Genomic DNA, 12,694 nt, shown 5'->3' on the forward strand with positions numbered 1-12,694 from the left:
AAATCAAATATTTTTTCCAGTTATTACTGTGAATATCTGAATTAGCAAACAGTAGCCTACATTGTGTAAAATGACAACAAAGAAATGATTTGGTGTCTGCCCATTGGAGTAAATACATTTACATTATTTATGCACCTTCCAGAAATTCATGTTTATTGCTGTTTGTCGATCACAGACCACAGATGCTATGTTCTACATTTATAGTAGACATGATGCCTTGCTCCTCAACCATGTCTCAAGTGACTTATGCCCGGCCGTGCAGTCTATTATCACACTTCCACAGGAAAGTGGAACAAATACTTTCTCTTTCCGTCACCTGTCAGTGTGTGATTGTGTGATTGTATATGACACAAATTAGCTTGTGTGAAAATTTAAAAAAAGAAACAGATGGACAGTTGGAATGAGATTATATATGAAAGAGAAAGAAAACAGCGCTGTTCAGCTGGCCTCTCTGCTCCTCTTTGCGGAAAGTATTTTCAGTGGAATCAGTGGAAACAGGGCATGATGAAGGGAGGGGCAGCGATATACTACAATACAACCCCCTGTGGGTTGGAAACTATGCCCGGACCAGACCCCACCTGAGCCAAAACAGAAGACATTGCGACTCTTTTGCTAATGTTGTGCTTGTCTGCCAGCTTCTCTTTTGTCTTTCTCTTTCAGTCTCCCATTTCTGGCCCGTCCACCTCCCTGTATTTGTCCGACGTTCCCTCTTTTCTATTTTTTGCCCTCTTTTTTTTCCTTCTTCTTTTGTTTGCCGTGTCTGTGCCCCACCAGTATCTCATTACTCTAATCCTATTTATGCAGGAGACAAACACATGCACACACATTGTCTCTTCTCCGCCTGTCATTTTCTCTTCCCGTCTTTCATGCTTTTACTTCTTTTTTTCCCCCTCAAATTCATATGACACAAGACAATGCAACAAACTGCCCAAATTTAGCTGTCGTAAACAGTTCATTCAACAAGTAATTTTTGCTTTCACAACCTTGGTGGTTTGAAAGTCTCTTTGGCTATCGCTCAAACTGTCAGCATTTAAACAGCCTGGGTGCCTTATATAAACACTGTACTGTGATCAGATCTGGGATCTGTAGTCCCATTGTTGAGTGTTTTTGTAGTCAAGTGATTTACCACTCTCCCTGGAGAGATAGCAGAGAGAAGGTACCTAATCATTTTCATCTATTGTAAACCCCTCTCTGAAAGGAAACGGCTATGGCGTACTTTCAAAATGTTAGCACGTGCCTCACAGTGGCTTCATGTCTTAAACAAATTGCTTTACGTTCAGCCCAAAAATAGTGGTGGAAACTTTTTTGAATTCAATTCTGTCTGCTTCCTGTCCCAAGGCCACTATTGTCAAGGAGACGCACCGTTGAACTTCAGTCTCAAGTTAGATGTGACAAAAAGAAAAACTGAAGCGATTTGGTGGCCTGAATTCTAAGCGGATCCACATTTTCTCAGATCAACATTCGCCGGCCACAAGCCTTTATGGAGGAATTAGCCTACTTTGTAATCATTAGGTGCGAGCTCACGCACAATGGGCTATTTGTCATCTTAAGCCAAGAGAAGGCCTGTGTACTTCTACTCCGCTTAAGGTAAAGTCAGTGAGACATTGTTGCGTAGCGCTGACCCACACGATCAAGCGCTGCCACAGCCAAGCTTCTCAGATTGGATGAAAAGAAACAAAGAAGGAAATCAAGCGTGAAATGTTTTAATTAAATTCAATCAGTTGAGGTAATTTACCATAACAATACGCTGCAAAAATATTACTTTGGCACTCAGGCGAGCAAAAGCAGACAACACATGTGACTCACTTTGTGGTTCTTCTTTTCTAACACAGAGCATCCTTAGATCCTCGGATGCACTTCTTACTCCATTATTTGTTTAAATGTTTATTCATAACTGAGATTAACCTTTATTTTACTCTACTTTTCAGCCTAACATCGGGCGTCTCGGCACCCCCCATGGACCCTCTGGTGAAAAGGTGGCCGTGGTTGCCGTGGACGATTGTGACATCTCCATGGCGATCCGTTTTGGGAAGCAGATCGGCAACTACTCCTGCGCCGCTCAGGGCACCCAGACTGGACAGAAGAAGTAATTATGGAACCCCTCTCTCTTCGTCTTGCACTCTACTTATTCTTTCTCTTTTTTGTGGGACTTATTCACTCCAATCCCACACACACACACACACATCCCACACATCCCACACAAACCTGTCAGACTCACATGTTATACCTTGGGGGCTTCAATTTACCTCCATTAGAGCAGATTACACAACTCTCCTTCTGCCGTCATTATCTGCTTTTTTGTCTTTTAATCTGAGTTCATCCTCGTGGCCTTTCTGCTGTCAGACGAGGTCTTAGACCGGCAAAAACTCATCTCAACACGGCTTAACTGACTTAGTGTATGTTTAATGTAGAGTAATCAATTTTTTTTACAACATGTTTATTTTTTTTATCAGTCTTTTTGAAAGTTAGCATGCTGGGACATATTCAGTGTGCAGAGGGTGGGGGAAAAAAGACGGAGAGCTTCAAAGAAAGGAGCTAATAGGTTACATTTCTTTAGGAACTGCAGGAAATAGAAAGCATTTAGAGGATACTTAAACTGTGGAATTAACAAAAATGTATATATATATACATTATACTAGTGTGGAAAGTGGTGAAGACAAGCAAAAAGTCTTTTTTGTTTCACTTTGGGAAATGTCTCGACGTACGGAATGGGAACCACTTGGCTTTCCCTTTGGCAGTGACTTTATTTTAAGCCTTTTTTGAAAAACCAGAAGAAGAAAAACTCTGTGGCATAAGCCTGCACGCAAGTTATTGTACCAGCCACTCACCTCACACATTAGGTACTGCAAGTCGCTTACAAGTCTGTAAGAACTATTTTAAGCGTGAAATCAGTTTAAAGCAATAGTTTGACATGGTGCAAAATACACCAGCACCTCTAAAGCTCACCAATTAACAGGTTTTATGTTGTTTGTTTAATCCATCTGGGAGAAGCTACCAGCCAACCAGTGCAGACTCTAGGAAGTTACTGGTCCCAGCCAAGAAATGATTGCGGCACATAACCCCCATGGATTTTGATGGATTTTGTTACCTTTGGACAGAGCCGAGCTAGCTGTTTTCCCCTTGTTTCCAGCCTTTATGCTAAGCTAAGCGAAAAAGCAGCTGGCAGTAGCCTTATATTTTAGCAGACAGATGTGATAGTGGTATCGACTTTTTCATCTAACTGTCAAAATGTCTAACTAAACTATTCCTTTATTGTAACAGATATCCCAAATATAAACACAATTTCACTGTACCTTTCCTGCTATTCCCACCATATATCTTTACTTTACACAACTTTACACAACTCTGGAGGCAACAGACTGCACTGTGTGTTCCTGTACAAATGTCCCTAATGACACATTCCTATGAATATTGCATTTGGAAATTAAATAGTTCAGGGTTGAATTTAGTTCAGGGTTCACTTCTCACACAAATAGTTTGTCATTATATTGTATTTCTGAATGTAATGTGTCCCCAGATAGTCTTATTGTACATTGTGCCAAACCATTTATAAACCAGCAAAGGATTCTTTGAGAAAGAAAACTTCAAAAACTGATTTTTTTTCTGTCATAAATAGATAACTAAAACTTGAATCATTCAACCTAAAACTTATAGTACTGTGTAGTATTCATCTATCAGGTTGGATTATTCATAAGCATATATGCTATACTTAATGCGTATGTAAAGTACTTTGAATAGCTTTAGTGTTGAAATGTGCTATACAAATAACCTTGCCTTGACTTGCCTTGATGATCCACTACAATTTATGGCTCTACTATTGCGTCCAAGATGCAGTAGCATTTGATTTATTTCAGGATTTCCGTCACCAGATTCCTTAAAGACTCTTTGAATAAGCTCCACATGTTCCCGGCCAAGCAACGCTATTCTTGTTATGTATGCACACAACTCATACATTCAGAGGTTTAGACTGTTTTTGTGCAGCATTGCATCACATTAAGTCTCTCAAAGCCCTTTGATGTTGAGTGTTTAGGGGCACGGGGTGTAAGCAGCTTCCTACATGACCCAGTATGCGGACTTTGACTTTGTCACGATGATGCTAGCAGTTATCCTTGTGACAGCTTAAAGCCTGGGTCACAATAACCGCATTTCAGAAAGGTCTCTCGTGGTAAGCGTTGGCGGGTTACCTCAGTCACCCTTTCTGGGGTCAACTCAGGGCAGTGATGTTTACACAATGATAAAAAAAATTAAAAAGCAGTTTCAAATATATATGTTTTATTTTGGTTACAGTATAGTCCATAAATCATTTAATCCTGTGTATTCTGTCTATTATATAGTCAGAATATGAGTTTATCTTTTGTCCAAATTTGACTCTAACTTTGAGGTTTCTCTCACTGCAGTCTCAGGCAAACATTTGCATTGTAGCATCTCATCCTGATCTTTTTTGTTTTGTTTGAATCATCTTCAGGTCACTGGACTTGACAGGACCACTTCTGCTTGGCGGTGTTCCCAACCTGCCCGAGGACTTCCCTGTCAGGAACAGAGACTTTGTGGGTTGCATGAGAAACCTAAGCATCGACAGCAGACCCATCGACATGGCCAGCTACATCGCCAACAACGGCACCACAGCAGGTTAGACATAAATTTAAACAGCAGGGGTCGAGATATCACTTATTACTACACTTCTTGGCGATTTACCATAAAGAATCAGTGTTGTCTAAGATTATCCAGTAATTTTTCTGGAATTTTAAGCATCCAAAGACTATAAAAGAACACAGTTTTAAAGAATGCATACCAGCTGAAGTAAATGTGTTCACAAATATGTAACTTTTCTGTGTTTCTACTGCCCACAAACAAATACATAGCACATATACATACTGTATTAACCAGCATTTTCTCCCATTTAAATGATTGTACATTTGTTTAATGTTCAGGTTGTCCAGCGAAGAAAAACTTTTGCAGCGGCGAGGTGTGTCAGAATGGAGGAGTGTGTGTCAGCAAATGGAACACCTACAGCTGCGACTGCCCGACTGGTTACGGTGGCAAGAACTGCGAACAAGGTGAGAAATGTGACTTTTTAGTTTCTACAAATGCAATGGAATTATCTTTCGAGACAGTTAAAACATCTGTGTCTTTATGCGGGCAGTCAGGTGCATCTCTGGACAATCGTGCATGCATCTGCTTGTGTATGTTTACCTACAGTAAGTGTGTAAGTGTGTGTGTGTGTGTGTGTCTTGAGGACTTCCAGGAAAGAGTGTGTGTTCGGGAGATCAAATAGGATAAGGAGCACCTCCCCTCCCACCTCAGTCTGACTCATGCAGCAGTCACAATGGAAGGTCACAGTGAAGCCTCTGCTTGCTGCTGCAGAGGTGCAGAACATGGCCTCAGGTTTTGAGTTTTAGGACGGGGACCAAACTCTGACTGACTCATAGTCAAAGAATGAAATAAAAGACACACACACTGTACTTTACTGGTCCCAAAGCTGCCGGTGTGTCTCACCTCACACCTCAGACACATGACACACAGCTCATGTTACCTATGTGCAGACCTGTTTCACAGTACATACAGCACCTACAGACGTAAGGACAAACAGTGAGAGGTGATGAATTTGTCAGTGTTTCCTTGTAAGCAAAGGAAACATAAAAGCTCCTCCACTCGCCAAATGTTGTTATTTACACTCCGCTCTGAACCCATCTCATCTTCTCCCACAGTAAGCAGAGAACTTTGATTTCCTCCTGCAGGGCGAGCTTCCAAACAATGTGTGAAGGTGTGAATGCCTTTCCTTGCCTCACATCTATGAAGTAGCTCCCTAGCAAGCGCCAGGCCCCAGATCCAGTATCTGAGCTGGGACCGTGATCACAGCAAGCTGGGAAGAGGTTTTGGCTGCTCTGCCGCTTGTTGACACGTTTGGTTTGAGGCTTTACACTCCCAGATGCAACACGAGAAACAGGAGATTTGTCATTGTGTATTTGACACTGCCAGAGTCATCTTTGAAATCCCAACCTGTTTTGTTTTTCATTCCAATGATATAGACTATTTTTAAAGACACAAACTGAGTTCTTTCACCCGACAAAGATGACAGTTAGGAAACACTTCTGCATGCTCGTGGGTAGCAGTAAGTTGTCAATACAAGTCAATCTCAAGTTTGAATCTCTGGACTGGTGTCAAACAAGCTAAGGATGGGTTTATAATCAACATACTTGGTTAATAAGTTCACCAAATAAATGAGAAGTTGTTAGAAAAACATGTCAGTGTTTCGCAGATTCTTGACCAGTCTGTGGATATAGCTGTTAAGAACAGAAGACACGAGATCTGGAATAGCCAAATAAGGATAAGGAAATAAGGATTTGCAAACTTACAAAGTCGTAGCCCTGTGTTTTTCCCAAAATTTTAACCTGCTAGTGATGAGCTGAAGAGTGACAGGCTTTACAGCTGATTAACCTTCAGCAAAGAAGTCAGACTAAAGCCACCGTAGCTAATGATTACCAGGAACAAATGTGTGCTTTGTCTGATAATTACAGTGTGAATGTGTGTTTGTGGAAATGTGTGCCCCAAGGACCCGAGTCTATTCTGTAGATTATACAAGAGGAAACATCAACTGGATGTTGAGCTGAAAGATGGACCCCTGCTGTTTACATGTGTGTCTGTTTGCATTAGTGTCTCTTGATCTCTCTCAACAGGCACAGGAGCTTATATAGTGTGTGTCATGTCTGTGATTTTCATACTGTCTCTGCTCAATGTTTGCCAGAGAATTATTTAGTAATAATCCTTAGACATACAATAATAATGATCACATAATAGCATTAATAAAAACATTCAAACTGTAACTGAAGGGTCTTAACGTTTCAGCACATACACATTGAAGCAACTCAATGTCTATTTGAAAGCAGTATCAATGGCATTGTTGTTGTCTAAGATGCTTTTGTATAACAGTTGTAAAAAAATAAGTCTTCAACAGTCTCAATGTCCACAACCTGATTCTTCTTCTTCTCTTCTGTCTCGTCTCTTCCAGTAATGCCATCTCCTCAGTTCTTTGATGGCCAGGCGCTGGTCTCATGGAGCGAGACGGATGTCACCGTCGCTATTCCCTGGTACATGGGCCTCATGTTCCGCACACGGCAGCCTACTGGCACCCTGATGCAGGCCAATGCTGGTCCCTCATCCACCATCAACCTCATGGTGAGATCCAGTACATCTTGAACATAAGTGTCATCATCGTCAGCATATGGTGCTAACTTTTTACCGCTGAGGAATCAGATTCAGATAATCGCAAGGCACTTAGCATTTTAAATGTAATTTCTTTGCAGCCAACATAGTAAAGTAAATTAAAAGAGAGTGAAGACTGTTGTTACATTTCTCCATCTTTCGCACTGCCCAGGTGACTGAGCAACAGGTCCGTATGGAGGTGCTGCTCAGAAAGCAGCTGGTGGCATCGCTGGGCTTCCCCCAAGTTCGGGTCAATGACGGGGAGTGGCACCACCTGCTGGTAGAACTGAGAAGCGTTAAAGATGGCAAGGACATCAAATACATGGCTGCTGTATCACTGGACTACGACATGTACAAGGTACAGGGAAAATTACTTGATAAGTAGAGAAGGTAGACATAAGTTTTCTTGGAAAAAAGTGTTCTCATTTCGGATTGTGTGTTTTTAAGCAGAAGTCAGTGGAGATTGGCCACGACCTCCCAGGTTTAAAGCTGCAAACTTTTCATGTAGGAGGTTTGCCTGGCAAAGGCAACCATGTCAACAAAGGATTTGTCGGGTGCATACAGGTCAGTGCATGTGTGTGTGGGGGGGTTTGATTCATGTGTCTGCCAAAACATTGTCTCAGAAACTATGGAGAAAAAAAAAAAACATAACTACAATTCTCCGTTTCTTCTCTGCTGCTTCTTCATCATGTGTGTTCTACATCAGGGTGTGCGTATGGGCGAGACATCCACCAACGTGGCCAATGTGAACATGGCTCAGGGCCTGAAGATCCGCGTGGAGGAGGGCTGCGACCTGGCTGACCCCTGCGACTCCAACATCTGCCCTGAAAACAGCCACTGCAGCGACGACTGGAGCACTCACACTTGTGTCTGTGACCCAGGTACCCCAAGTGCCATTATAAATGCTACATATTGCTCTGTGATGTATGGATGTAGTTCTTCACCCCTTGTCTCTCTGTCTTCCAGGTTACTTTGGTAAGGAGTGTGTGGACGCTTGTCAGCTCAACCCTTGTGAACATGTTTCCACCTGCGTTCGCAAACCAAGTTCCTCCCATGGCTACACCTGTGAATGTGGACAGAACTATTACGGCCAGTACTGTGAAAACAAGTAAGATCCCAGTCTCAATGTGTGTGTGTGTTTTAGAGTAATAGCTTTTTGTTATTAGCACTCGATATACTCCTTTAACAATATTTCTAGACTTGGCTGTGCTTACCATGCTTACTAGATGTTCTCAGACTAAATCAACTGTGTGTTTTTCTTGCTGTCAATCATCTTGTAAATAGAGCTATTCCTCAAATAGTAGAAATTTGTAGCTTTTATAATCAAACACCTCATTCTCACTTTTCACTTACAGTCTATATATTACAAGAGTGATAGCAGGATTTATATCCACAAATGTTGCTCTGTTAAACAAAAATCACACCAATCATCATCCATCCAGATTGAAGCTGTAATTACAGTGTAAACGAAAAAACTTTGCATGCGTAATATTCTCTCTAAGACATGCTGACAGTCCTTTGTATCCAGATGTTAAAAATGAATCAGACTTAAAATGGACTTTGCCTCCCACGGAGACAAAGCACTCTAATCTTCTTTAGTTATGTTAGGCTCTTGCTCTTTTTGTAATGTTGCCAACGTCCTGAATCCCTCAGAGCAGCTTTATTAGTCAGTAATCTGAGCTCGATAGTGTTTGTTTGCCTATGTGTATGCAGGAGAGGGGGGGGGGGGGGGGGTCCAAAAGAAATAACTATCAGGTGAAACTGGGGAATTCATCTATACCAACAGAAAGCAATGTGTAGGTTTGCACAGTCAGCATTGTCTGAGAGCGCACGTGAATTAGCCACCCTTGATCTTTTCCCCCTTGAACCCTGACCCCTATGACATGCATCACTTCCTGTCTGAGGCAGGACGTGGGATTCCCCCTCCAAGCCTGACTGATTCTCCATAGGTGTTTGGTCTCCACTGCCCTCATACTGCCGCTCTTCCCCTATCAGATCACATCTCCTGGTTGGAGATTTCTTGAGAGAGAAAGAAAGTCTGTGTGTGTTTGCATGAATGAGTCACACTTGATTCACTCGCTTAAAAGTGCGCAGGAAGTTTATTCTAGATCCAGTGCCGCAGGGAGCGTTTAGCCCGTGATCAACACAACTGATAGTCAATTATCAGATTTGTTGAAGCTGATACAGAGGCAGTAACAAGTCAAAACTGATCAACCATCACTTTTCTTTGTGTGATGCTTTTATTTTATTTTATTTTAAAATAGCTGGTAATACAACAGGTGCACTGGTAATACTAAAGACTGATTGTTACCTTTCTATTTCTCAAAACAGTTGTCAGTTAGTCTGTTGTACCAGTTTCAAAACAGATGCATGATAATATGGAAAAGAAGAAAAACATGTTTCTGCTAGTTAAAAAGATAGATTTTTGTGCCTAAAATAAGTTACATACTTGGATTTGGTCGTTTAAAACAGTTTGGTGAAGTTTTTGTCCTATTACATTGTGAAAAAGTACATTTTAAAAGTTTATTTTACAATGCCAGTCTGCTAAACCCTTTTAAATGTATGTCTTTGATTGACAGAGTGGAGAAGCCGTGTCCTCAGGGTTGGTGGGGCAGTCCCATGTGTGGACCCTGCAACTGTGACACTGCCAGAGGATTTCATAAAGACTGCAACAAGACCACTGGGGAGTGTCGCTGCAAGGTACAATCATACACAAGTTGAAGTTGACAGGAAACAGCAGAGTGCTTATTTTTGTAGTACACCAGATTATTTGTGTTGATGACAGGAGAACAAAATAACTATTGTTTTCTGCACAAACTTTAAAGACGCAGTCACTGACCTTTATTCAACATCTGATACCATCTCTGAATATGTGTATGTACTCATAGCTCACTTTTGATGAACTAAATATATTACATCAGCCATCTGTTTCCTCTCCTCCCCCTTCAGGAAAACCATTACCGTCCAGAAGGAGAGGACACTTGCTACCCCTGTGAGTGCTTCTCTACCGGCTCTGAGTCTCGAACTTGCGACCCCATCACCGGGCAGTGCCCCTGCAAGGGGGGAGTCATCGGCCGTCAATGTAACCGCTGTGATAACCCCTTCGCTGAAGTCACCCCCAGTGGATGTGAAGGTGTGTGAATTCATCTGATTTGCATGCAATTTAAACTATTTTTAAACTAATTACAGACCACAAATATAACTATAAAGTTTAGTAAAATAAAAGTAATTAGTCCTAAACCAATAAATGGATGATTAAAACAGTAAATAATAGCTATTGAAGTATTTAAAATGACTACTTATATATTGACACATTTACAAATGTGCCAATCAGTCCTGTAAAAAAGCTAATTTCTTCTATTCACTTGTATTAAATAGGTTAAATTCACTTACATTTAAATAGAAAAACTGCTATCAGTGATTCACCTATTTTAATTGAAATTAAGGCACCAGTACATAACAATTCAAAAATGGTGTCAAAGCACAGTGATAATGTTCTGTTAATGAAAAGTGAGGCATTCTTGACAAGGACAGCAATAAAAAAATCATTCCCAAACTGGGTGTATTATTCCTTTAAATGTTCCGGTTCACATAGTGGGCCAGGGTGAATCGATGAAGTGTCAAAACAACACAAATGGTGTCGCTCACATCTGCTGGTGCTGCACTTGAGCTAACTTCACGTCTTTGTCGCCATCCAGTCAAGCAGAAGAGGCGAGTCTGGCTAGTGGGCTAACTTGGCAGTGAGACTGTGCGAACACAATACAGTAGCCATGAATAGAAGACAAAACCACAAAGTCCCTAACAGAAAATGAATGTCAGTGCGCTTACTGTTTGACCCGATATGAAGCTCCCAAGAACGTGCTCAGACTTAAAATGGACGTATATCTTGAAATGTCCTCAGTGCAGTATAGATAGATACCCGAAATCTTGCTTTGTTCATTTTGGATGTCTTGTAGTTTTGTAATAATACTCCTCAAATCATTTTTTTTTAAAGTGAAAGTTTTATAGGTGTCTGTGTTGTTATAGTAGGTCACCTTTCATTAGTAACAAGCTCAGACCAAATCTACTCAGGAAGGAGAGGTTACATGTCAAAGCAGTGATGTAGCTCCACAGACTTAATAAAACATGTCTTGTAACACGCAAATAGGAACAAGCCTGCAGGTCCCAACCTGGTTTGTCCTGGAGATTTATTCATCCAAATATACTGAAATGAATTATGTACCACAGCTGGTGTAATAGCCCTGCAGGATTGATCTTCACTGTTCTGCTGGATGGGCTAGGTAGCATTCTGACGTGTAACCAGAAAATACAACTTTAGGGTGTTCAGAGTTTATGAAGCATGAAAACAAACTTATTTAAGTATCTTGTAGTGCTCTAAAACCAATATTTAGCTTACAGCATCTCTCTCATATATCTGGGTGAAAGAAGCTGTATTTGAGGAGCTAAACCTTCTATGTCGCATTTGCCTTCTCTCTACAGTGGTGTATGAGGGCTGCCCCAAGGCGTTTGACGCAGGCATTTGGTGGCCCAAGACCAAATTTGGACGCCCCGCTGCCATGAACTGCCCAAAAGGATCCATCGGTGAGTGCCAATTAATTCTTCTGACAACAAGTATAACATGTAGAGTAATTATTCAGCCCTGGATGTAATGTTAAAACTGTAATAAAAGCTCCAGGCCAATGATAGTGAAGTTTATATCATGGTCAGGAGGTGAAGTTTTACCAATTTAGGGGAATTCATGTAAAAATCTCTTTGATGTCAAGAGAGTAAGATAAGAAGACTAATACCTCTCTCATGTCTGTCTGTTAAATAGGAAGCTACAAATTAGCTTGGCGGTATCTCTCTCTAAGTCCCTGCTGGTTGCCTGGCAACTACTCCAGGACAAGAAATAGTCTGACACATAACCCCCATCATAAAATGGCAAATTATCCTTTTTTGCACTTCAGGTTTTATACACATTAAACCAATAAGATATGACAGGTTAATTAGTGAGATTCAGTAATTTTAGGGACATAGTGATAGTCTGGTAAAAAATCAGTCTGGTTAAGCTACATGGGTGACTGTGTTTTTGCTAGTCAGTGTGTTGTTAGGCATATTTATAGAGTTATAGAAAACAGTAGTAGGAGTTTCTGATTAGCCCGTTACTCCAACAGAACTTTTATATCAGCCAGTCATGTTGAAGTTTAATCTGTAGAGACTCTTGGAAAAATACTAGGTACCTTAAAAGCTGACAGTAAAACCCCTCCTCCTCACTCCTCCAGCTGTGTGTGTGTGTGTGTGTGTGTGTGTGTGTGTGTGTGTGTGTGTGTTAATGAGAAGGAGCCGAGGTGAGCTCAAAACTCTCTGACCTGTTCCCAGTACTGCACTGTCACCTTCCTGGTTACCCCTTGGTAACTGCCGTCACCATGGCGACCCCTTTGTTGTCTCTCCAAACCCGTTGGGGAATTTATTTGCTAACATTGCTCGTCGCCCTTTCTCTCTTTTTTTTTTA

The 12,694-nt window shown here is 41.2% G+C and overlaps 1 protein-coding gene across 1 annotated transcript in view; it reads left to right on the plus strand.

Annotated features, from left to right (window-relative positions):
* Positions 1–12,694, plus strand: part of celsr1a (cadherin EGF LAG seven-pass G-type receptor 1a) — an 86,589-nt gene that overhangs the window by 59,687 nt on the left and 14,208 nt on the right. Inside the window, exons 7-17 of the mRNA XM_053314024.1 lie at positions 1,929–2,086; positions 4,466–4,629; positions 4,932–5,057; positions 7,010–7,176; positions 7,376–7,561; positions 7,654–7,767; positions 7,910–8,084; positions 8,170–8,311; positions 9,783–9,903; positions 10,153–10,336; positions 11,683–11,784. Of these exons, the coding sequence (XP_053169999.1) occupies positions 1,929–2,086; positions 4,466–4,629; positions 4,932–5,057; positions 7,010–7,176; positions 7,376–7,561; positions 7,654–7,767; positions 7,910–8,084; positions 8,170–8,311; positions 9,783–9,903; positions 10,153–10,336; positions 11,683–11,784 (1,639 nt within the window). The remainder of the gene's footprint in view (positions 1–1,928; positions 2,087–4,465; positions 4,630–4,931; positions 5,058–7,009; positions 7,177–7,375; positions 7,562–7,653; positions 7,768–7,909; positions 8,085–8,169; positions 8,312–9,782; positions 9,904–10,152; positions 10,337–11,682; positions 11,785–12,694) is intronic.

The sequence above is a fragment of the Scomber japonicus genome, chromosome 23 (genome assembly GCF_027409825.1).
Source record: "Scomber japonicus isolate fScoJap1 chromosome 23, fScoJap1.pri, whole genome shotgun sequence".
Lineage (NCBI taxonomy): Eukaryota > Metazoa > Chordata > Actinopteri > Scombriformes > Scombridae > Scomber > Scomber japonicus.